Raw genomic sequence first — 26298 nt, forward strand, 5'->3', positions numbered from 1 at the left:
TCAAATAAATCATAGTTATTATAATCCTGGTTGACCACAAGAGAACAATGGGCTTTGGAAAGAAAAAAGTGAAACACAGCACATCCTAGCGCAATAACTTCAGGATAGGTTCATAACCCCCAGCTAGTACCAAACCACCATAGAGCTACTCGACATAGGAGGTTGTGCAGTGAGCAGGTACAATAATGGGGGTCAGTGAATGCTATAGGTCAGAGTGCACGAAGAACTAGCCACAGCAGCCATTCAGGAGCGCTTGTGATGTCTGCCAGGCGAATAATTAACATGAAGTTCGAAAATAAATACTGAACCTTGGGTGCTACTGGTTAGGAAAGTCCAGATGGATTACAAAGTAGATCCTGCTGGATGTAGACTAAATGAGTATTTTATTGTTCAAAAGTTACCGAAAAGTATAAAAAAAAACTTTATTTCTCTGAACTTCATGTTGACCACAAAAAGAAACATCAGTCCTTCTGTAGTAATGTTACAATGTATTGATCAGAGGTGCAAGCAAGTCTCACTTCAATGTCTTTTAAAGGGTTATTCCCACAATGGCAATATATAGCTCATGGCCAGGTACCAGAGCTGCACAGCAGAACACAGTGAACGGGTGAAGCTGATTTGGTTTTACACATTGATTTATGAGCCTGCTTCCAGCAAAACTCTCCTGTCCTGCTGTGTCTTCCCTACAGATATTCAGCAAATTCTGCCATCGTCTGCTACACTTTTTTGTCCACCTTAATAAGACAGACATCACTGGAATGGAGGCCAAAGCAAATCTAAAGCTTGCCTCATTGTAATGAATGGTTCTGTTGGACAGTTTGTCCGAATGCTGTTTTTTTGGATTCATACCGAAAATCTGACGCAGTGCTCAGCACAGAGCACTGTATAAATATAAATATGAACTTAATATATGAAGAGTTTACATTATGACCCTGATTCATCAAGGTGTTTTTGCCAGAATCTGGCATAAAACACCTTGAAATGTTAGACATTTTTTGAAAAACTTAACGTTAAACAGCTAAGCTACACCTGATGCCAGATACTTGCAGTAAAACCACAAATGGCACTCTTTAGATTTGTACAGCAGAAAACTAAGTCACCTATTTGATCTTCTGCTATATGCATCTATATAGTGATATTTGCAGTGTTATTTATTTGTTAGCTGGCATCAGTCACAGTTCAGTCATGCCTTCACAACAGAGTTTGAAATATCCATTGTGTAGGTACAGCTGAGTTCAGTACGTCACAACAGAGCTATGACTGATGCCAGAAGCTAACAAATACAGTGAAGCCCAAAATTCTGCTGTGTAGATGTATATAGTGGAAGATCAAATATGAGATTTTATCTCTTGCTATATGCATTTGAAAAAACTGAATTTGAGGTTTAACTAGTATAATTACATGTATCTGTTATCTTGCATCAAGCATAACTCAGCTAGCCTCCTCTCTGCTGTCCCTCCATAACAGAGCATGAGATATTCCTTGTGGAAGCACAGCTGAGCTTTGCTGGATGTTGCTAAAGCATTAAGTTTTCAGTATATTACTACTAGATACTAGACCACATTATCATTTTGAGAATAACCTTTTAAAGAAGATGTATCATCAAGTGAAAAATGACTAGTTTTTCTCCTATTTGTTGTGACTATTCTGTAAATTTTTGTTAAATCCCCAATAGGGTTCTAGAGATGTGGGCCTATTTATTTACTGTGTCCAATATGCAAATTTTGGAGGTTTTATATTTTGTCTTATTCACAGGGTAATTTGTAATGCAGCCTAAAAATATGCCCCCAGACAATCCTGTGGACAATGGCCTTTTGGTACAGACCATAACAATTACCACATTGGGTGCACTAAATAAAAAAGCCCAATATCTTTGGAGCTACAGTATATGTCAGATTTTTTTTTTTAAGTATCTACATCTGGTAGCCACCAAGGGTACCAGGTGTTGGACCCCACTGATCTTGTATTGATGGCCAAACCCGAGGATTGATCATCAATTTTATATGCGCAGAAAATTTATCATGTTATAATGAACTTTTTTACTTACAATAACACATCAATCAATTTTTCAGAGTCAAACTCATCATCCGATACATCAACTTTGTCTGGCAATGAATCATTGCCTGATAATAACACCTTACCAAAGCCCTGGCTAACATGCACTGCCCAAGAAGAAATGTTGAATTTAGGTTTTACCATTGGCTCCTTTTTGTTGAGCGCAGCAACACTTCCATTGGGCATTCTGATGGATCGTTATGGGCCTCGTCCACTCAGATTGGTGGGAAGGTGAGTGTGAATAAGTTTATCATTAAATGATTTGAAAAACATTTAAAAATATATATGAAGTAATTACTATGCCTTGTTATTATGATCAGTCATTGCTTTTTAGTTATATAGTTTTTATAGTTGAAAAAATAAATGCTGTATGTTCATGAAAAAAAAATATATATATACTAATTTCTAGATAGCAAACCAGTGCAAAGAGGAAGTATTCATTAGTGTTGCGGGAGCATGCTCGGTTAACCCTTTTTACCGAGCACACTCTGGTGCTGCCCAAGTATTTTCGCCGTGCTCGGCATTTATGCTCGAGCCGCCGTGGCTGCATGTGTCTCGGCTCTTAAACAGCTGTGACACATGCAGGGATTGCCTGTTTGTTAGGCAATCCCTGCATGTGTCACAGCTGTCTAACAGCCATGACACATGCAGCCAAGGTGGCTCGAGCATAGATGCCGCTCATCAATTTCAGCAGTTAGTGATTTAATTCATGCCAATCGCCGAAACAATATGTCTCCATTTTACACCATGCTGAATCTTGCATCACGCAGGGCGACTGTCTGTCATGGGTGTGTCAGAGGTGACAGACAGTCGCCCTGCAGTGGGTTGCAGGAGATTTCTACATTTGGCATTGCAAACAGCCTCTTAGATAAGAGGCTGTCTTTAGGACCGAGCGACAACCTCTCTCTTGCTAATTAGCTTTCTGGCTTGGGTGTATATATACCTGGTGTGTCTGAGAGGGAGTCGCCGGCTATATCCATTTCTACTTGTGAAGCTTAGCAGGAGCAGTATTTCGTCCTCTCTGGAGCTTGAGGCTGTGTGGTTATTTGGAGTTCATCTGAAGCTAAGCCATTTCCCCTGTTTTGTCCACCCTTGTTGTCTATAGAGTTTAGTGGAGGTTGACTAGTGCTCATCTCCTTCCATCCCTAGCCGTAGCCTTACGCCAGGGAGAGTAGGGCGAAGCACGGGGCGATTGCTAAGGAGGCAATATAGGGACGTTAGGGGACACAGGGTGACGCTAGACCAGACTAGGAGGTCTCCACTTCCCCCTTTCCCTAGTGTCTGTGCTCCCTTTCCCTTTTCCCTCTGTGTTGCACTAAGTCTTTCCCACACCTGGCGTGACACAGACAGAGCCACACAAAGCCAGAACAACAGTCCCTCTTCTTAAACGGGTAACGCGTGCACTCTGGAAATGCACCCAGCTTACAACTGGGAGGCATTAGGCATTTAAGGCACCCTACCTGTAGGGAGGTGCCTCGGAAACTTTAATATAGTGTGTCTTAGGCCACTAGTACGTTGTTAGGTCTCTGTTACTTAACCCGTCCTCCGACCCTTTATCAGAGTCTGTCCTGTGTTCCTGTACCCGTCCTGTGACCCTTGGGGTCAGCTGCTGCAGTATCGGGGACTGCCCTGGAGTGGTACCTGGCGGCAATCTGCAGCTCATGCCTAACCTCACCATCAGAGGCTCTAGTGAAGACCAAGTAGCCAATTAGTTACACCCCTCCAGAGTAAGCCCAGTCCGTGGCGCAGTGGGTCCACACCCATCAGCGTGGCACAGTGCAAGTGTGATTAATCATTGACAAAGTGTAACTTGCAGCTGTACTGCTGCATTTCATGAACACATTTTTTTGTTTGTCATGCACAAGAAAGCAACAAGCCAACACAATATTTTGTAAAGAAAAAAAATGTAAACTTAGTGTCTATCAAAGAAAGTTTGCTGCTTATCATAAGTAATTGTACTGTGTTGTGGCATTACTTGTTCATTTTTGGAAAAGGGAAATAACTGTGTAAAAAAATACAAAAGATACGCAAAATCCATATATTTAATTACCACTGTCTAGCTCTCAAAGTGTGCATACCAAAAAATAATATTTTTTGCACACCTGTTTTAGTAGTTATATTTGACATCCGTACATTCCACACCAATACAGCAGTCTGTTACCTAACATTTCTTGTTCAGTCTATTTCTCTGAGGGGAGGAATAATTGGGGTTTAAAACAATAACAAAAGTTAATTGAACAGTTGTAGCAATGTATTGTAAAAGAAAAAATTGCAATGGATGGGGTAATGTAAGAGAAAAAAAATATATATACCAGAGGTAAGAATGTGGGAGCTGCATGCAGCACCACTACTAGCAACTGCCATCTGAACAGTAGCACTTCTAAACGCAAGTCACAAATTGCCTCCTTTGCCTCCAGCTAGAATAATAGTGAAGAGAAAGTGAAGGTCATTATGGTATACATTGTGGAGAAGCTGAAAAAACAATGGCGCAATAGTGTCCTATCCGGGTGACTAAGCTATTAGGGTACAGAGAATTGCTCACCTGGTTGGGTTGTGAAACCACAACATACAATGTTGCGATACTGGCGTAGTACTGCTGGAAACAAGTAGCCGAAGGAGCACAAGCAGGAATAGCTAGCAGTAGTAGAAGTTCTTGTAGTTAGCAAAAGGAGTTGTAGGAAGCAATCCGTAGATAGGTGAAAACAATCTAGCTAAGAATGTTCAGGAGCTTGGAGACTGGAAACTAGGCTAACAGCTAGACACAATACTCAAGCAATGAGTGAGAGATCCATGCAGCTTTAAGTAGGCCCAAACAGGAAACAAGATGGATCCCACAGGTTCAGAATCTGCCATCTTAGTAAATGGCAATTGCAGAACACAACTGCAGCCTCCAGTGGTAAGGAGTGGGATTGCAGCTCAATTATTAAGGTGAACAATAGCAGCCACTAGCGGTCAAACTGTAGAAGGACAACTGTAATTCCGACATTACTCCCCCCTTTCAACAGCGGCCTCTGGATAAATGTTGGCTTGTTTTATGTGGGTATTTTTGTTGAATCTGTTTAAGCAGTCGAGGAGCATTGATATTTTCTACAGGTTCCCACGAGTTATCTTCAGGGCCGTACCCTTGCCACTTTATTACTGCAAATTGTTTCTGAATATTCTGGAATCCAGAACCTTTTTAATTGTGTGATATTCTTGCCCATCCACTTCAATAGGATCAGGAGGAGGTAGACAACGCCCTGGAAAAGGATTTGGAACAAATGGCTTTAGTAAGGAGACATGGAACACTGGATGTATCTTCATTGTTCTGGGCAGTTGAAGGCGGAAAGCTACTGATCCTACAGATAGGGCATCAATGTAAAAGTAGTGGACAACTCCTTTAATATTGCAAAGACAACCCCTTTAACATAGAATTAATAAAATAAAGTGTTATATTTTATGTGATTATTGTTCATGTTTTTTATAGCTTCTGCTTTGCACTTTCTTGTGCCCTGATGGCTCTTGCTGGGTATGATCCTTCAGGTAAGTAGATCCATTATTTAATATTAATCAATGCTGAAAAAAATAAATACACCTGGTTGATATGCCTACTTTTTCTCCGGTCTGATATGAGTCGCATTGTCGATTTGTGTGCAAGCAAATAGATAGCACTAAAGAACAAGCCATTCACCAGTTTGATTTTAATCTTTAGAACTTCAAATCTTAAAACTTAATTATTTTATTTATTTTTGAAACAATTGCATTGCAAATGAATATATTTTTCCTAAAAAAAAATTGGTGGTTTTTTATTTTGCATAAACTAATATTTAAATAAAGGGGTTGTTCAGGCAAAATTTACATTTTATTGGTGGCTTAGTAGATTATGATTATTATTTATTATTATAGCGCTATTTATTCCATGGCGCTTTACATGTGAAAAGGGGGTATACATAGCAAAAACAATTACAATAATCTTGAACAAAACATGACGGTGACTGGTACAGGAGGAGAGAGAAACCTGCCCATGATGGCTCACAGTCTACAAGGGATTGGTGGAGATACAGAAGGTGAGGGTACAGCTGGTCATGCAGTGGTATGGTGGAGTGGTGGTTACTGCAGGTTGTAGACTTGTCGGAAGAGGTGGGTCTTCAGGTTCCTTTTGAAGGTTTCCATGGTAGGTGAGAGCCAGATATGTTGGGGTAGAGAGTTCCAGAGTAGGGGGATGCACAGGAGAAATCTTGTATGCAATTGTGGGAAAATGAGATAAGAGGGGAGTACAGAAGGAGATCTTGTGAGATCTGGAGGTTGTGTGCAGGTAAGTACCAGGAGACTACTTCACAATTGTATGGAGGAGACAGGTTGTGGATGGCTTTGTATGCCCAGGTAAGGGTTTTGAACTGGAGTCTCTGGGCAATGGGGAGCTAGTAAAGGGATTGACAGAGAGGAGAGGCCAGGGACTAGTGGGGGGACAGGTGGATTAGTCGGGCAGTAAAGGTTAGGATAGATTGGAGGGGTGCGAGAGTGTTAGAAGGGAGGCCACAGAGCAGGAGGTTGCACTAGTCAAGGCAGGAGATGATTAGGGCGTCCACTAGTGTTTTTGCAGATTCGTGGTTGAGGAATGTGCAGATCCGGGAGATGTTTTTGAGTTGGAGTCGGCAGGAAGTGGAAAGGGCTTGGATATGTGGTTTGAAGAGAGATTAGAGTCCAGGGTTACCCCAAGCCAACGAGCTTGCGGGACTGGGGAGAGTGGACAGCCATTGACATTGATCGATAGGTCAGATGGGGGGATTGAATGAGGTGGTGGAGAGATGATGAATTCTATTTTATCCATGTTAAGTTTTAGAAATCTAGCAGAGAAGAAGGATGAAATAGCGGACAGACATTGTGGAATTCTGGTTAGTAGGGAGGAGATATCGGGTCCAGAGAGGTAGATCTGTGTGTCATCACCATAGAGGTTATACTGAAAGCCGTGAGACTCTGAGCTGTCCCAGGCTGAAGGTGTAAATGGAGAAGAGCAGGGGCCCTAGGACTGAACCTTGGGGGACACCGACAGGTAGGAGGCGAGATGAGGAGGTGGTGTGTGAGTGGGAGACACTGAATGTCCTGTCTGTTAGGTATGAGGAGATCCAAGAGAGATGAGAGAGTCTGTAGTAAAGAGAATGGCCCACTGTGTCAAAGGCATATAACAGGTCCAGGAGGCGGAGGACAGAGTAGTGTTGCTTTGATTTGGTGGTTGGTAGGTCATTGGTGACTTTAGTCAGGGCAGTTTCAGTAGAATGGTGCTGTCAGAGGCCAGATTGTAAGCAGTCAAAGAGGGAGCAGGAGGAGAGGTGGGAGGACAGTTCAAAATGGACATGTTGTTCCAGTAGTTTTGAGGCATAGGGGAGAAGTGATATGGGGCAATAACTAGACAGAAAGGATGGGTCAAGTGAGGGCTTTTTGAGGATGGGTGTGATCGAGGCATGTTTGAAGCCTGAGGGAAAGACACCAGTTGTTAGTGACAGATTGAAAAGGTGGGTTAGGGTTGGGATGAAGACTGTGGTAAGGTTGGGGATGAGGTGGGATGGGATTGGGTCAAGTTCACAGGTGGTGAGGTGTGATTTAGAGAGTAAAGAGGAAAGTTCATCTTCCATAATGGTGGAGAAGCTGGTTTTGGAGGAGGAGGATTGAGTAGATGTGAAGACTTTAGGCAAAGGCTTTGTCTGATGGTGTCAGTCTTCTGCTTGAAAATGAGACAAAGTCTTTGGCTGAGATGAGAGGAGATGGAGGAGACGCTGGGGGACGGAGGAGAGAATTGAAGGTGTTGAATAGTTGTTTAGGGTTGTGAGACATGGAGGATATAAGAGATGAGAAGTATGTTTGTTTTTCTGCAGTGTGGACTTGAAGGTAATGAGGGACTGCTTGAATGTGATGAAGTGCTCATTGGAGTGGGACCTTTTCCATCTACGCTCAGCAACCCTGGAGACCCGTCGCAGTTCTTTAGTTAGGCTGGTGTGCCAGGGTTGCCTGTTGATTGTGTGAGCTTTGGTATGTGTGAGGGGGGTGACTGAATTGAGAGCTGCAGCTGTTCTGGTGTTGTATAAAGCGGCAGCAACATCTGATTTAAATAATAACAAGCAAAGTGAAAGTAACCTATTGACACTTACACGTATTCTGTGTAGATCGCTCCATGGACTGCGTTTATACTACACTTTGTGCAGAATTATTAGGCAAGTTGTATTTTAGAGGATTATTTTTATTATTGATCAACTACTATGTTCTCAGTCAACCCAAAAGACTCATAAATATCCAAGCTTAATATTTTTGGAAGTTGGAGTGTTTTTTTTTTATATTTGGCTATTTTAGGAGAATATCTGTTTATGCAGGTAACTATTACTGTGCAGAATTATTAGGCAACTTAATAAAAACCAAATATAATCCCATCTCACTTGTTTATTTTCACCAGGTAAACCAATATCAGTGCACAAAATTTAGAAATAAACATTTCTGACATGCAAAAACAAAAACCCAAAAAATTAGTAATCAGTATAGCCACCTTTCTTTATGATGACACTCAACAGCCTTCCATCCATAGATTATGTTAGTTACTTGATCTGTTTTCGATCAACATTGCATGCAGCAGCCACCACAGCCTCCCAGACACTGTTCCGAGAGGTGTACTGTTTTTCCTTCCTGTACATCTCACATTTTATGATGGACCACAGGTTCTCTATGGGGTTCAGATCAGGTGAACAAGGGGGCCATGTCATTATTTTTTCTTCTTTTAGACCTTTACTGGCCAGCCACGCTGTGGAGTAGTTGGATGCATGTGATGGAGCATTGTACTGCATGAAAATCATGTTTTTCTTGAACGATACCGACTTCTTCCTGTACCACTGCTTGAAGAAGTTGCCTTCCAGAAACTGGCAGTAGGTCTGGAAGTTGAGCTTCACTCCATCCTCAACCTGAAAAGGTCCCACAAGTTCATCTTTGATGATACCAGCCCATACCAGTACCCCACCTCCACCTTGCTGGCGTCTGAGTCGGAGTGGAGCTCTCTGTCCTTTATTGGTCCAGCCTCTATCCCATCCATCTGGCCCATCAAGAGTCACTCTCATTTCATCAGTCCATAAAACCTTTGAAAAATCAGTCTTAAGATATTTCTTGGCCCATTCTTGATGTTTTATCTCATGTTTCTTGTTCAAAGGTGGTCGTTTTTCAGCCTTTCTTACCTTGGCCATGTCTCTGAGTATCACACACCTTGTGCATTTTGATACTCCAGTAATGTTGCAGCTCTGAAATATGGCAAAACTGGTGGCGAATGGCATCTTGGCAGCTTCACGCTTGATTTTCCTAAATTCATGGACAGTTATTTTTCGCCTTTTTGGTCAACACGCTTCTTGTGACCCTGTTGGCTATTTGCCATGAAACGCTTGATTGTTCGGTGATCATGCTTCAAAAGTTTGGAAATTTCAAGACTGCTGCATCCCTCTGCAAGACATCTCACAATTTTGGACTTTTCAGAGCCCGTCTAATCTCTCTTCTGACCCATTTTGCCAAAGGAAAGGAAGTTGCCTAATAATTAAGCACACCTTATATAGGGTGTTGATGTCATTAGTCAACACCCCTCCTTATTACAGAGATGCACATCACCAGATTTACTTAATTAGTAGTTGGCTCTCAAGCCTATGCAGCTTGGAGTAGGACAACATGTATAAAAAGTATCGAATTGATCAAAATACTCATTTGCCTAATAATTCTGCACGCGGTGTAGAAGGAAAACATCATTGTATTAGCTGCAGCAGAACTGCTGCAGCCTGTGATTGGCTGCCTTGGTCAGGTGACTTTAACAGCGCATCATCAGTGATTTTAGCGATGACAACAAGCTAATGAAGTCACCTGATCAAAACAGCCAATCACAGTAGTTCTGCTACTGATGGAACGGTGATGTCTTCCTTCTGGTCTAAACGCAGACTCTATTTATGTAAGATTTATTTTTTATTATACCAAGCAACTGGTAAAATTTTAATTTCACCTGGACAATCCCTTTAACTTAACGCCCCATAAAATACAATTCGTTATAGCAGGGGTGGGCAATGAATTTTCCCAAGCAGCGACATGAGAGACTGTAACTGTTGTGTGGAGCTGAACCAATTCATTGAAATTCTGTCAAATATTGTAATTAACAAAGTATTATTATTTTATATTAATATTAATTTTATTGCTTATTTTTGAGCAGATCAAAACCATAATTTACTGATTTTTACAAAGTTTATAAAAAGAAGTATATCATACTGCTCCTGTTATTTGGCCCTTTTGCTACGATCAACAGCTTCTCCCAAAACAATATGATGCCCCCATGGCACTCCAAAACAGAATGAAGACCCCCACCATATAATCCTCATAACCCCCATCATAAAATGAGGACCCCCACAGTATGATCCCCCACAGCTCCCAACACAGAGTGAGGATCCCCACAGCCTCTAACAATAAAGGGAGACCTTCAAAATATGATTCCCATAACCCCCAACACAGAATGAGAACCACAATCAGCATGATCATCCACAGCCCCCAATACAAAATGAGGACCCCCCCCCAGTATGGTCATCCACAGCCCCCAACACAGAATGAGGACCCCCACAGTATGATCCACATAACCCGCAAATATAGAATGAGGATCCCCACAGTATGATCTCCCACAGCCCCTAAGACAGAATCAAGCTCCCACAGTATGATCCCCAAAAACCCCATAAAACATTATGATGTCCCCCACAGTCCCTAAACACATGGTTGCCACACATATCCCCCCTTCAAGTGAATACCAAAAAAACCCCAAACACAAAATACTCACCTCATTCCTGTTTCCCAGGTGCGTTGCTTGATTCTGGTCTTTGCTCTACACACTGAGACTCCACAGCAGGCACAATGTAATGACGTCATTACACTTGCTGTGGTAACACACTCAGTTGTAACGGGAATGGGTCCAACGACTCTCTCCTCCACCATTATATTCACCAGTATCTGCATCCCGAGGATGCAGGTAGTGGTGAAATTGAGATGTGGCATGGAGGTGGGGAGAGCGGCGGCGGCGGCATGCAACCTGCGAGCCACTGTTTCCAGCTGTTTTGCTGTCCCTTTCTGGACAGGAATAACCAAAGGGACAGATGTGGCCCGAGGGCAGTAGCTTGCCTAGGTCTGCACTGTTACGCTCAAGCTCAGACTGTTTAACGCCGAGCATGGATCGTGGACCCACTGCGCCACGGACCAGTCTTACCCTGGAGGGGCATAACTAAGCAGCTACCTTGGAGTTGGCTGGAGCCTCTAGTGGTGAGGTCAGGGTTGTGTGGCAGGTAGCTGCCAGGTACAACTCAAGGGCAGCGTTCGGCAGTAGCAGCTGACCCCAAAGGGACAGGAAGGTGAGACGACAGATGCTGGCAGAAATGGCATAGACACTGGTGGGCACGCAAAGTGCACGTGTGTGCAGCAGATATATACTGACTGGCATGGCTGATTCACAGGCAGGTACTGACTGACGGAGCTGATATATAGGCAGGCAGGTGCTGGCGGGCACGGCTGATATACAGGCAGGCAGATGCTGGCGGGCATGGCTGATATACAAGCAGGCAGGTGCTGGCGGGCACAGGGAGGACCCATTTCAGACAGGACAGACAGGAACAGCTTCAGCAAGAACTGGGTCACTGGCAGGTATGACTGGAATACAGGAACAGGTAGGAACCAGTTCAGACTGGACAGACAGGACAGAAAGAGCTGGGTCACTGGCAGGTGAGGTACTGGACCGTAGGTGCGAACAGGTATGGAACCATAGATGCGGACAGGTACTGAACCGCAGATGCGGACAAGCAGGGAACCACAGATGCAGACAAGCAGGAAACTGCAGGTGTGGACAGGCAAGGAGCCACAGGTGTGGACAGCCAAGCAGGGCCGGCTCCAGGTTTTTCTGGGCCCCGGGCGAAAGAGTCTCAGTGGGCCCCTTTAACACATACCACGATTCATGATGCAGAGATACAGCGGAGAAATATATATATATATATATATAGTACAATGCAAAGATTTCACTTCTTACATTACATGACAGATATCTATTGTAAATTCCACAATAGCTCAGAAACCAGTGAATCGCTCCACACAGAATACTGGCCCCCATATAAGGCTCCATACGGAATACTGGCCCCCATATAACGCTTCATACAGGATACTGGCCCCCATATAACGCTCCACACAGAATACTGGCCCCCATATAACGCTCCATACAGGATACTGGCCCCCATATAACGCTCCACACAGAATACTGGCCCCCATATAAGGCTCCATACGGAATACTGGCCCCCATATAACGCTTCATACGGAATACTGGCCCCCATATAATGGTCCATACGGAATACTGGCCTCCATATAAGGCTCCATATGGAATACTGGCCCCCATATAAGGCTCCATACAGAATACTGGCCCCCATATAACGCTCCATACAGGATACTGGTCCCCTTATAAAGCTCCATACAGGATACTGGCCCCCATATAACGCTCCATACAGGATACTGGTCCCCTTATAAAACTCCATACAGGATACTGGCCCCCATATAACGCTCCATACAGGATACCGATCCACTTATAACGCTCCATACAGGATACCGGTCCCCTTATAACTCTCCATACAGGATACTGGCCCCCATATAATGCTGCATGCAGGCTGTTACCCCCCACATAATGCCCCATACAGGCTGTCCCCCCCTTATAATGCTCCATGCAGGCTTTTACCCCCCACATAATGCCCCATACAGCCCCCCCCCCTTTTAATGCTCCATGCAGGCTGTTACCCCCCACATAATGCCCCATACAGGCCCCTCCCTTTTAATGCTCCATGCAGGCTGTTACCCCCCACATAATGCCCCATACAGGCTGCCCCCCCTTATAATGCTCCATGCAGGCTGTTCCCCCCCCACATAATGCACTATGCAGGCTGCCCCCCCCTTTATAATGCCCCATGCAGGATGTCCCCCCCCCTTTATAATGCCCCATGCAGGATGCCCCCCCCTTCTCTTTATAATGCCCCATGCAGGCTGTCCCCCCCCCTCTATATAATGCCCCATGCAGGATGTCCCCCCCCTTTATAATGCCCCATGCAGGATGCCCCCCCCTTCTCTTTATAATGCCCCATGCAGGCTGTCCCCCCCCCTCTATATAATGCCCCATGCAGGATGTCCCCCCCCCTCTTTATAATGCCCCATGCAGGATGCCCCCCCTTCTCTTTATACTGCCCCATGCAGGCTGTCCCCCCCCCTCTATATAATGCCCCATGCAGGATGTCCCCCCCCCTCTTTATAATGCCCCATGCAGGATGCCCCCCCTTCTCTTTATACTGCCCCATGCCTCCATACATTAAAAAAAAAAAATCAAATACTCACCTCCCTTCTCCTCACCTGCTACCTGCTACCTGCTGCCCGCTGCCCGCCGCTCGCTGCTCAGCTCTGAACTCCAGCGTTGTCGGTGTCTTCCAGCTCAGCGCTCCCTGCGACGGCTCAGGGGAGGGCGCGGTGTAAAGACGTCACCGTGCCCTCTGACCTGAGACGTCACAGGGAGCGCAGAGCAGGAAGACAGCGGATCTGCGGAGGCACGGGGAGAGGTAAGTATCCGGCTGCCGGGGCCCTGAGCAAGCAGCGGAGAAGGGCGGGCGCTGACACCGCTCTCCTCCGCCCATAGCCCAGCGGGGTGCGCGACCGCCAGTGGGCCCCTCTGCCTGCTCAGGGCCCCGGCATTTGCCCGGGTGCGCCGGGTGCTGACGCCGGCCCTGCAGCCAAGGTACCACAGATTCCCACAGGAGAGACAGGACTCTGTTCACATGGAACAGACAAAGCCAGGTTAGCACAGGACAATTACAAGGACAAGTACACACAGGACAGACAGGACTAAGTTCACACAAGACCAATACAAGGACAGGTACACACAAGACAGACAGAGCCTAGTTCACACAGGGTACTTACAATGAAGTAGCCAGTATACACACTAATCACTAATGTAGCACAGCGACAACAGATTAAAGATAGGTACAGATTCAGACACAGCAGATTTAGGAAAGGGAGATGCTAAAGCAGGTTTAGGGTATGGACTAATTCAGACAACGGGTTTGGGGTAAGGAACTGAATCAGACACAGCTGGTGTGGAAACAGGTGCAAATTCAGACACAGAAGGATGCCGAGACAGGTTCAAGTACTGACAATACATACAGGGAAAGATACTGACTAGATACAAACAGGATAAGAGTCAGGTCCTAATTCAGACTAGATCAGACACAGGTACAGGTTCAGGGTACGTGCTGGGTATACAGGCCCAGGGAAACAGGTTCGGGCAAGGAGTGGACCTGACAACGGACTTAGTAGCTTACAGGCAAGCTAGACACTAAAGTCCTTGATGTTGGGAGGGTGCCTTAGGTACCAGATGACTCCCAGGTATTGGTTGGGGACATCTAAGGAGCGCGTACGTTACCCCTTTAAGAAAGAGGGAGTGTACGAGCGCGCACTAGGCAAGATGTCTGCAACAGGAGCATGGCCGGGATGGTGAGTACGTCGGCATCCCTTACAGGAGGAGGGGGAGGCACACAGGGACGCTGGATGACATTATATGCACTGTAAAATATGAAAGACATAATCTGCTTAAAAAAAATCCACTAACTGTACATTAATGTCATTCAACAATTCACTTACAACTTGTCTTATTGCCAAATACTTATCACTATTATAGAACAAATTTGTTAAAGGAGTTGTCCGGGACTTTTTTTTCCCAATGGAGCTAAGAACTTACAGGCATGTAGCTGCTAACCCCCTGCCTGTTCTGCCCTGCAACAATCTCTGCTGGCAGGGTGGTCACAGACTCCTCCTGCTGGCGATTCTCCTGCTTCTTGTTACGTCATGAGGAACTCCTTCTCTTCTGCTCTGCTCTGTCGACAGGGCATTACTGACAATTAGCATGGCCTCAGCAAATGACACCCCACCAACTGAGCAGCCCAGAAGAAAATACTCCGCTTTGTTAACATGAGGTCAAAGTAAGCAAGATAGTCGCCACCTCAGACGGGATAGATCGTTGCTGGTCAGTACCGGCAGGTAGTTACAATCTTACTTGTAAGTTCTTAGTCCCATAGGGATAAAAAAACAAAAGTCCTGGATAATCCCTTTAATCCCTTTAATTATTCATTTACTTCTATTGATTTGCCATTTGTTGCAAATATTCTATCTTGTAAAGCTGCCTGTAGAGTACATTATTCGTAATTATATGCAAATATTTGTTTACTTATGCATGAATTGGTTTTATATGTTTTCACAGTTTTAGCACCAGTCATATTCCTTGCTTTGTCTCTAAATGGGTTTGGAGGTATTTGCCTGACCTTCACGTCTCTCACAGTAAGTGTTCCGTCATACACATCTTATACATAACTTCAGTCATTGCATGTCTGACAGGTTTCCACATGTTAATGCATGCCACAAATACTTTTTTTCTGTAAATTTGTCTTAGTAAGGGAGAACATGAAAATCTAGTGTTCTGGCCCTGAGAATTTCTCATTTTAAATACAGTACAGACCCAAAGTTTGGACACACCTTCTCATTTAAAGATTTTTCTGTATTTTCATGACTTTGAAAATTGTACATTCACATTGAAGGCATCAAACTATGAATTAACACATGTGGAATTATATACTTAACAAAAAAGTGTGAAACAACTGAAAATATGTCTTATATTCTAGGTTCTTCAAAGTAGCCACCTTTTGCTTTGATGACTGCTTTGCACACTCTTGGCATTCTCTTGATGAGCTTCAAGAGGTAGTCACCTGAAATGGTTTTCACTTCACAGGTGTGTCCTGTCAGGTTTAATAAGTGGGATTTCTTGCCTTATAAATGGGGTTGGGACCATCAGTTGTGTTGTGCAGAAGTCAGGTGGATACACAGCTGATAGTCCTACTGAATAGACTGTTAGAATTTGTATTATGGCAAGAAAAGAGCAGCTAAGTAGAGAAAAAGGAGTGGCCATCATTACTTTAAGAAATGAAGGTCAGTCAGTGCGAAAAATTGGTAAAACTTTGAATGTGTCCCCAAGTGCAGTTGCAAAAGCCATCAAGCGCTACAAAGAAACTGGCTCACATGAGGACCGCCCGAGAAAAGGAAGACCAAGAGTCACCTCTGCTTCTGAGGATAAGTTTATCCGAGTCACCAGCCTCAGAAATCGCAGGTTAACAGCAGCTCAGATTAGAGACCAGGTCAATGCCACACAGAGTTCTAGCAGCAGACACATCTCTACAACAACTGTTAAGAGGAGACTTTTTGCAGCAGGCCTTCATGGTAAAATAGCTGCTAGGAAACCACTGCTAAGGACAGGCAACAAGCAGAAGAGACTTGTTTGGGCTAAAGAACACCAGGAATGGACATTAGACCAGTGGAAATCTGTGCTTCTGTCTGATGAGTCCAAATTTGAGATCTTTGATTCCAACCACCGTGTCTTTGTGCGACGCAGAAAATGTGAACGGATGGACTCTACATGCCTGATTCCCACCGTGAAGCATGGAGTAGGAGGTGTGATGGTGTGGGGGGTGCTTTGCTTGTGACACTGTTGGGGATTTATTCAAAATTGAAGGCATACTGAACCAGCATGGCTACCACAGCATCTTGCAGCGGCATGCTATTCCATCTGGTTTGCGTTTAGTTGGGCCATCATTTATTTTTCAACAGGACAATGACCCCAAACACACCTCCAGGCTGTGTAAGGGCTATTTGACCAAGAAGGAGAGTGATGGGGTGCTACGCCAGATGACCTGGCCGCCACAGTCACCAGACCTGAACCCAATCGAGGTGGTTTGGGGTGAGCAGGACCGCAGAGTGAAGGCAAAAGGGCCAACAAGTGCTAAGCATCTCTGGGAACTCCTTCAAGATTGTTGGAAGACCATTTCCGGTGACTACCTCTTGAAGCTCATCAAGAGAATGCCAAGAGTGTGCAAAGCAGTCATCAAAGCAAAAGGTGGCTACTTTGAAGAACCTAGAATATAAGACATATTTTCAGTTGTTTCACACTTTTTTGTTAAGTATATAATTCCACATGTGTTAATTCATAGTTTGATGCCTTCAGTGTGAATGTACAATTTTCATAGTCATGAAAATACAGAAAAATCTTTACATGAGAAGGTGTGTCCAAACTTTTGGTCTGTACTGTATGTAGAATTATTATTGCATATTATACCATTTTAGGCACTACCAGATAAAGATGTGCAGAAACTGTAGCCATAACTGTTATCCAGTGACACGGGTGAACCATAGACAAGAATTGCAGGTTTACTTTTAATACCATGAGTAATAATCTGGGTATCATGGGCATCCCTGGTTATCCATGTGTTTTCTGCATCACTTCAGTCCTAATGCGGGCTGCAGCATTACATGGAAAGTACTGTAACATGATGACTGGGGCAGCGCTGGATGCTCCAGATAGACATGTTACGGTTCCCTGAATTTACCAGTTCTAAACAAACCTGCTGCTATGGAAATTGTGTTATGGTTTTCCCCATGATTTTACTAGGAGAAAAATACAACTATCTCTGCAAGAAATCTGCAAATAATAAAGCTTGCTGCGGCTTCAAATACTTTTATAATTTCATATATTTTTTTAATTAAAAAAAATAATTACATTTTTAATAATTTCTGATATTTTCATAAATAAATGTGAAGCATATTGACTTAAATTTACAACTATCGTAAAGTATAATGTGTCACAAAAAACATTCTCAGAATCAGATATGTTAAAACATTCCAAAGTTATTGCCACATAAAGTGACGTGTCAGATTTGAAGCTAATCTTAGTTTCTATGTTGTATAAAGCATATTCTTAGATAGTGAATTACTTTTTCATCTTTAAATGAGAAACTGTACTTTAAACAAAGAAACTTTGTAATACATTTTATCAGAGAAATCTGCATCCTTCTCCACTTATGAGCCAGTTGTTCAGCTTATTCAAAAGTATAGTTACTATTTAAATCGTTTAACTCCTTGTATCTAAAGACATTTTTCGATTTTAGGTTTGCATTTTTCCCTCCTCTTCTTCCAAGAGCCATAACTTCTTTTTATTTTGTATACAAATAGCCATTTGATAGCTTGTTTTTTGCAGAACGAGTTGTAGTTCTGAATGTACAGTACAATCCATTTTACCAAACAGGCAAAAAAATGCAAGTGGGATGAAATTGTGCAAAATTGCAATTCTGTCCTTCATTTTTGAGTTTTATTTTTACGGGATTCATCTTATGGTAAAAATAATCTGAAAGCATGACTTTCCATGTCAGTACGATTTTGGTTATTAAAAATTTGTGTCAATTTTTCTTTAATTTAAGCGGTGAAAAAAATTCTGAAGTTTATAAAAAAAAAAATATGTTGGTTTGTCTCACCACTTTCCAAGAACCCTAATCTTTTTATTTTTCTGTTGATGTAGCTGTGTTAGGGCTTATTTTTTGCGTCCTTAGATGATGGTTTTATTGATTCAGATTAATACATTTACTTATTTTAAATGGGGGGAAGAGAGAGTGATTCCTATAAATTTTAGTTTTTTATGCAGATATAAATATATATATTTAAAACTTTTTTTTAGAAAAATGTTACTTTATTTTTTAGCCCCATAGGGAACTTGAGGCTACGCTTGTCCAATTCCTTATTCTACATACTGCAATACCACAGTATTACAGTGTATAGTGAAGACTGCAATCTCCTATGTAACTCAGCCTGTGGCTGAGCTTCAAAGGAGTACAAAGATGTCAGTGATGGGAGCTGCTACATTTAAATGCTGCTGTCAGAGATTGAGAGCAGCATCTAAATAGTTAACAGCAGCAATCGGAGCTCAGCTCTGGCTGCTGCTGTTAGAGATACATGTTGGCTATATTGCATAGCAGACAACTAACGTGTGTGGAGCGACATACATGTACATCATTTTGAGCTAAGGGGTTAAAGAGGAAATGTTTTAACTAACTTTGCAAAATATTGGATATTGATACATGCAATATAAAAAGCAAAATATTTCAGATCAGTGTTTCTTAAACTGGTGGAATGCACTCAATTGTTAAAGAGTACCTGCCATAGAGAAAAATTAAAATCCATAAGACATTTCCAGAGAGGTGACACATCACCTTCAAATTGAACATATGGGATTAATTATAGCTGGGGAAGAGAGAAACTAATTATAACTGGGATAGTGATAAAAACTAACACCTCAACCTCCATTGAAGTAAGGAGCTCATGCAATGACCAGGTAATTACAGCAGATCTGCTCTGAGAGCCAGACACTAAGGCTTTGGATCCGTTTACACAGAGGCTGGGAAGTACACTGCCCAGGGATAGAGTTTCCTCTGATCAAAGCATGGTTCTGAGACGTTTTGAAGCAAGTGCTTAGTGATGAATATTGGGGTTTGCATTAATATGATATTTATGGGAGATATTTTTTCAGCATTGTAGCGAAGGGACACACATAACATATTCACTCACATCATCGTAAGGCCGGCAGAACCCCTCCAACTTAATGTTGGTCCAATGGATGGTGCTATCTATGCCATGTTTCATCTCTATAGATAGGTAAGATCTCGATAAGAAACATGACGACAATATCTACTACCTGGGGAAAAAATATCCTGTAAGTTGGGAATCTCATAAAATTCTAACAGACTTAGCACATCCCACAACCAGACCCCACATAAGCTCAACAGGGGGAGGTATGTGGGTGTAACCTTGATCTAATAAAAACTATAGTTTGGGTTTCTGTCTTTGGTCAGTCCTGGAAGGTACAGCTTGCTGTGAGTTCTGTCTGTTTTCCAAAGGAGTACCTCCCTCCACTAAACTCTGAGCCATTTTCATTACATCAGGTTTAGTAATTTTCTTTTGTTATCCCTTTTATTGTATGGAATTGTATATACCGTATTGTTTTGTTCCCATTCTGTATCATCTTTGTATATTTTTTTTATAAACACTGTCTACCTTTCCGGATTAAATATATACAATTTAATACCTCTGTTCCTCTTGCTCTGCAACCCACACCCCAGAAGCCATACGCTACCTTGTAATGGGTTTCCTATCGGCCTGTATAAACTATTGGTGGTGGCAGCTAGTGGTTCCTTTTTGTTATTGTGGAGTTGGCAGTGACCGTACCGGGGTATATATATATTCCATGCGTTGAAATCGGAAGTGTATATACCATACGCTCAATGTGAGTTCTCTAATAAGTGGCTTAGTAGTGGAAGCAGCAGTGACCTCGTCCATCACTTTTCAGTCAATTGCTTAATTGTCCTGACGATTGGAGGCAGCTGAGGTGCATCTGCTTAACAAACTGGTAACAGCTGTGGGATCTACGTGACCCCCTCCCGATGTTATCTGTGACAGTACCTTTCATTTCAGGTAACTTTTCCAAATAATCTGTCGTGTGTTTGTGTGTTTGTATGGAATAATGCTATTTATGGCCATTTTATGACTTGTATCCTGCAATCTTTTTTAAAGTTTTACAGAAACAGTAAAATAAAGGACATTATACAGCAGTTTAGTATGGTAGCTGTGTTTCCAGCTCTGAGATACGCTAAATCACTGACTGCCTTCTTATCAATCTGCTAGTGTTGAGCGAGCACTAAAATGCTCGGGTGCTCGAAGCTCGGGCCGAGCTCGCCGTGATACTCGGGTGCTCGACCCGAGCAACGAGCCCAATGTTAGTCTATGGGAGACTCGAGCATTTTTGCGGCGGCTCCCCCGGCAGTCTTTTAAAAGCCTAACAAGTGCCCAAAACGATAGTGACAGTGCTCAAATGACATGGGGACAGCATGGGGATCGCCCCAGGAAGCATTTCTGACCCCCAGGTTACTGCTGTCAACAACGTGGTCAGAGGTATTAAGCCACTTTTACAGGCTCAAAATAAAACGTTCTAAAACGAAAGTGAAAGTGCTTTCCTGTGAAATATGTTAAGGATAGTGTTGAGCGATACCTTCCGATATCAGGAAATATCGTATCGGATTGGATCGGACCGATACCCAAAAAGTATCGGATATCGCCGATTCCGATACAGGAAACCAATGCAAGTCAATGGGACACAAATATCGGAATGAAAATAAACCCTTTCTTTCCTTGTAGGTTAATTCTACATGAAGGAAAACAACTAAGAATAATGTAGAATGTATTACATGAAAAGCCGGCAATTCATCAGCGGCATACACCGGTACCCGACAATTTACAACAGAAAGAATAGAGCTTCACACATAGATTAGATAGATAGAAACATGTCAGTCACATATATAATAAGTACAGTGATAGTGTTGATTACTGTACTTGTCATTTAGTGTAAAGGATTTATTTAAAAATATAATAGTGTTTTCATGCACCGTCTCTTTAAAAAAGCCGGCCGGCAATTCAGCATCTGTACCCGACAATTTAGAATAGAAGGAATACATAGATTAGATAGATAGAAACATGTCAGTCACATATATATGAAGTACAGTGACAGTGTTGATTACTGTACTTGTCATTTAGTGTTAAAATAAAGGATTTATTTAAAAAAAATTGGCGTGGGGTTCCCCTTAATTTTAGTCTCTAGCGGAGGTTAAGCAGACGGCTGGGGCAGATGTTTGAAGCCTGGGAAGGGGGTAATACCCACGGAGCTTCCCAGGCTACTAATATGAGCCCCCAGCTGAATACCTAGCCTTTACTAGCTATTAAAATGGGGGACCCCCTCAAAAAAATGACGTGGGGTCCCCCCTAATTTAATAGCTAGCAAAGGCTAGGCAGACAGCTGGGGGCTGATATTAATAGCCCAGGAAGGGTGCCATGAATATTGGCCCCCTCCCAGGCTAGAAACACCAGCCGTCAGCCGCCCCAGAAATGGCGCATCCATAGGATGTGCCAATTCTGGCACTTAGCCTCGCTCTTCCCACTGCCCTGTAGCGGTGGCAGTGGGGTAATAGGGTTGGGGTTGATGTCAGCTTATAATGCCAGCTGACATCAAGCCCAGGTTAGTAATGGAGAGGCGTCTATAAGACACCCCCATTACTAACCCCATAGTCAAAGTTACAAAAAAACACAAACACCCAGAATAAAGTCCTTTAATTGAAATAAAGACACAATTCTTTATTGTTCTAAATTAAACCATACTTACCATCACGCCCATTCCAGCTGAAGCCAACGATCTCCTGCAATAAAAGAAAAATAATAAAGCAACATCTTCCTTACCTTTCCATGGTTCCCACAACAGCTTCAGCTCTGCTACATCGAGATGACAGGCTGGACCGCAGCAGAACGCTGCCATCCAGCCTGTCATCCTGCAGACACTGAGAAGAGCTGGCTTGCTTGCGCTCCTCAGTGTCTCTCTGTGACGGCATAAAGATGAGCCGAGGTCATGTCCAATGAACTCGGCTCACCTCATGCACGTCACTGACAGCGTGGGAAAATTCTCCTGCACTCAGCGCTTCAGCGTGAGAATTTTCCCACGCTGTCAGTGACGTGCATGAGGTGAGTTGAGTTCATTGGACATGACCTCACCTCATTCACGTCACTGACAGCGTGGGAAAATTCTCACGCTGAAGCGCTGAGTGCAGGAGAATTTTCCCACGCTGTCAGTGACGTGCATGAGGTGAGCCGAGTTCATTGGACATGACCTCGGCTCATCTTTATGCCGGCACAGAGAGACACTGAGGAGCGCAAGCATGCCTGCGCTTCTCAGTGTCTGCGGGATGACAGGCTGGATGGCAGCTTTCTGCTGCGGTCCAGCCTGTCATCTCGATGTAGCAGAGCTGAAGCTGTCGTGGGAACCATGGAAAGGTAAGGATGAGGTTGCTTTATTATTTTTCTTTTATTGCAGGAGATCGTTGGCTTCAGCTGGAATGGGCGTGATGGTAAGTAGAGTTTAATTTAGAACAATAAAGAATTGTGTGTTTATTTCAATTAAAGGACTTTTTTCTGGGTGTTGTGTTTTTTTTAAATACTTTACTAGAAATTCATGGTGGTCATGTCTAATATTGGCGTGACCCCATGAATTTCGGGCTTAGGGCCAGCTGATAATGCCAAGCTGGCCTTAACCCCTTTATTACCCAGTGAGCCACCGCACCAGGGCCCTGGATGAGTTGGGTACAGCACCAGAAGATGGCGCTTCTATGAACGCGCCATTTTCCGGGGTGGCTGCGGACTGCAATTTGCAGCGGGTGGGGCCCAGAAAGCTTGGGCCTCCCTGCGCTGCAGATTCCAGCCCCCAGCTGCCTAGTTGTACCTGGCTGGACACAAAAATAGGGCGAAGCCCCACGTATTTTTTTTTTTAATTATTTCATGAAATTCATGAAATAATTAAGAAAAAAAGGGCTTCCCTATATTGTTGTGTCCAACCAGGTACAAATAGGCAGCTGGTGGTTGGGGACAGCCCGTTCCTGCCTGCTGTACCTGGCTGGAAACAAATATAGGGCGAAGCCCCACGTCAATTTTTTTTAAATTATTTCATGAAATAATTTTTTAAAAAAAGGGCTTCCCTATATTGTTGTGTCCGGCCAGGTACAAATAGGCAGCTGGTGGTTGGGGGCAGCTCGTTCCTGCCTGCTGTACCTGGCTGGACACAAATATAGGGCGAAGCCCCACATCAATTTTTTTTAAATTATTTCATGAATTTCCTGAAATAATTAAAAAAAAATTGACGTGGGGCTTCGCACTATATTTGTGTCCAGCCAGGTACAGCAGGCAGGAACGGGCTGCCCCCAACCACCAGCTGCCTATTTGTACCTGGCCGGACACAACAATATAGGGAAGCCCTTTTTTTCTTTACTATTTCATGAATTTCATGAAATAATTTAAAAAAAAAATACGTGGGGCTTCTCCCTATTTGTGTGTCCAGCCAGGTACAACTAGGCAGCTGGGAGATGGAATCTGCAGCGCAGGGAGGCCCAAGCTTTCGCCCCCCCCCCCCTCCCCGGTGCAAATTGCAGTCCACAGCCACCCCGGAAAATGGCGCGTTCATAGAAGCTTGATGCTGTACCTGGCTGGCATACAAAAATATGGCAAAGCCCACGTCAAAATTTTTGGGAAAAATTAATTAAAAAATAAATAATAATTTAGGGACTGCATCTTTATTAACTCCTCAAATGTCATTTAGTGTTAAAATAAAGGATTTATTAAAAAAAAAATTGGCGTGGGATCCCCCATAATTTTAGGCTCTAGCGGAGGTTAAGCTGACGGCTGGGGCAGATGTTTGAAGCCTGGGAAGTGGGTAATACCCATGGAGCTTCCCAGACTACTAATATCAGCCCCCAGCTGAATACCTAGCCTTTACTAGCTATTAAAATGGGGGACCCCCCCCCCCAAAAAAAAATGACGTGGGGTACCCCCTATTTAATAGCTAGCAAAGGCTAGACAGACAGCTGGGGGCTGATATTAATAGCCCAGGAAGGGTGCCATGAATATTGGCCCCCTCCCAGGCTAGAAACACCAGCCGTCAGCCGCCCCAGAAATGGCGCATCCATAGGATGCGCCAATTCTGGCACTTAGCCTCGCTCTTTCACGCTGCCCTGGTGCGGTGGCAGGGGGTAATAGGGTTGGGGTTCATGTCAGCGCCAGCTGCCATGAAGCCCAGGTTAGTAATGATGGGCGTCTATAAGACACCCCCATTACTAACCTACAAAGTGTTAAAAAGAAAAAACACACACTACACCCAGAAAAAAATAATTTATTTGAAATAAAACACACAATTTTATTTAATTCTTAGTTTACTAAAAAAAAATAGTTACCTGTCCACGTTCCTGCGCTGATCTCCCATGCACAGCTGTCACATCTGGAGATGTGACAGCTGTCATTGCTGCTGTAAGCTCACACTGCCGGGAACACGTCCGCTCCCGGCAGCGTGAGCCACTGACTGAGGTCACCGGAGTGCATTCAGGCAGCGCAGCTCCGGAGACCTCCTTTACGGCACTGCTGTACCGTGGGAATTTCTCACGATACAGCAGGGCCGTAAAGGAGCTAACCGGAGCAGCACTGCCTGAACTCCGGCGAACCTGCTTATGCAATGACGGGGCTGCTTTACGGCCCCGTCATTCTAGCGGCGGCAGCGGTTCAGAGCTGTCACATTCTATGTGGCTGCTCTAAACTGGAGATCATCCTTGGGACACTCGTGGACTACTACGGAGGGGTAAGGATAAGGTTGTGGTTTATTATTTTATATTTTATTACAGGAGATCGATGACTTCGGGGAATTAGGTGTCTAGGTGAGTATAGGTGTAGTTTTTTATTTTTTACTTTATTTTAGGTGGCGATCGGCGGGGACAGGTAATGTATGAACTAATTTATTGTAGGCAACCACTGGCCACCAATGACATGTATTTAAAATTTATTGGGGACACAGTAGAGCAATTTATATAGCAGGATCAGGCTAATGGGAACTACTGCTCCCATCGAGCTGATCCTGCTGGCACGAGTGGACGGGGGACAGACATAGGCCGATGGGAGTAGTAGTGTCACATCGGCCTATGTCTGCCTGCACGCACACACCCGCAGACATCGCACAGACACCGCACACACTCGCAGACATCGCACAGACACCGCACACACCCGCAGACATCGCACAGACACCGCACACACTCGCAGACATCGCACAGACACCGCACACACTCGCAGACATCGCACAGACACCGCACACACCCGCAGACATCGCACAGACACCGCACACACCCGCAGACATTGCACAGACACCGCGCACACCCGCAGACATCGCACAGACACCGCACACACTCGCAGACATCGCACACACCCGCAGACATCGCACGGACACCGCGCACACCCGCAGACATCGCACACACTTGCAGACACACGCACAGACACCCACACACACCAATCATGATGGGCTGATCGTCTGGGAGGTGACGCTGTGCGGCCAGCCAATCACTGTAATGCCCACAAACAACATGGCTGCGGCATTACAGTGACTGGCTGGCAATCCCTGCATGTTCATTGGCTCTGTAAAGAGCACCAAACATGCAGGGCGGAGACCCGAGCTCCCGCCTGAGTAACCCGGAAATGCTCGGTGCTCGCCGAACATCCCGAGTAGCGTGATGCTCGGGCGAGTACCGAGCAGTGTCGAGCATGTTCGCTCAACACTACAATCTGCCTATTTTTGGCTCTGATTGTTTTCTCACTTTGCTCCTCAGTTCTCCTCCCATTCCTGCATAAAGTATGTTACGGATCCGGGTGGTGGAACATCTGTGGTGTGGTGCAAGGAGGGACCCAGAGGGGTGTAACTAGGTATCAACTCGG

The 26298-nt window shown here is 44.1% G+C and overlaps 1 protein-coding gene across 2 annotated transcripts in view; it reads left to right on the forward strand.

The window, feature by feature from the left end:
* Positions 1-26298, forward strand: part of SLC43A1 (solute carrier family 43 member 1) — a 241742-nt gene that overhangs the window by 46374 nt on the left and 169070 nt on the right. For both annotated transcript variants that reach the window (XM_073686132.1, XM_073686133.1), the window contains exons 3-5: positions 2073-2286; positions 5522-5577; positions 15350-15426. In XM_073686132.1, coding sequence (XP_073542233.1) covers positions 2073-2286; positions 5522-5577; positions 15350-15426 — 347 coding nt within the window. The remainder of the gene's footprint in view (positions 1-2072; positions 2287-5521; positions 5578-15349; positions 15427-26298) is intronic.

This window comes from Phyllobates terribilis, unplaced genomic scaffold, assembly GCF_046119375.1.
Source record: "Phyllobates terribilis strain yellow unplaced genomic scaffold, ASM4611937v1 Scaffold_5__5_contigs__length_657084704, whole genome shotgun sequence".
Lineage (NCBI taxonomy): Eukaryota > Metazoa > Chordata > Amphibia > Anura > Dendrobatidae > Phyllobates > Phyllobates terribilis.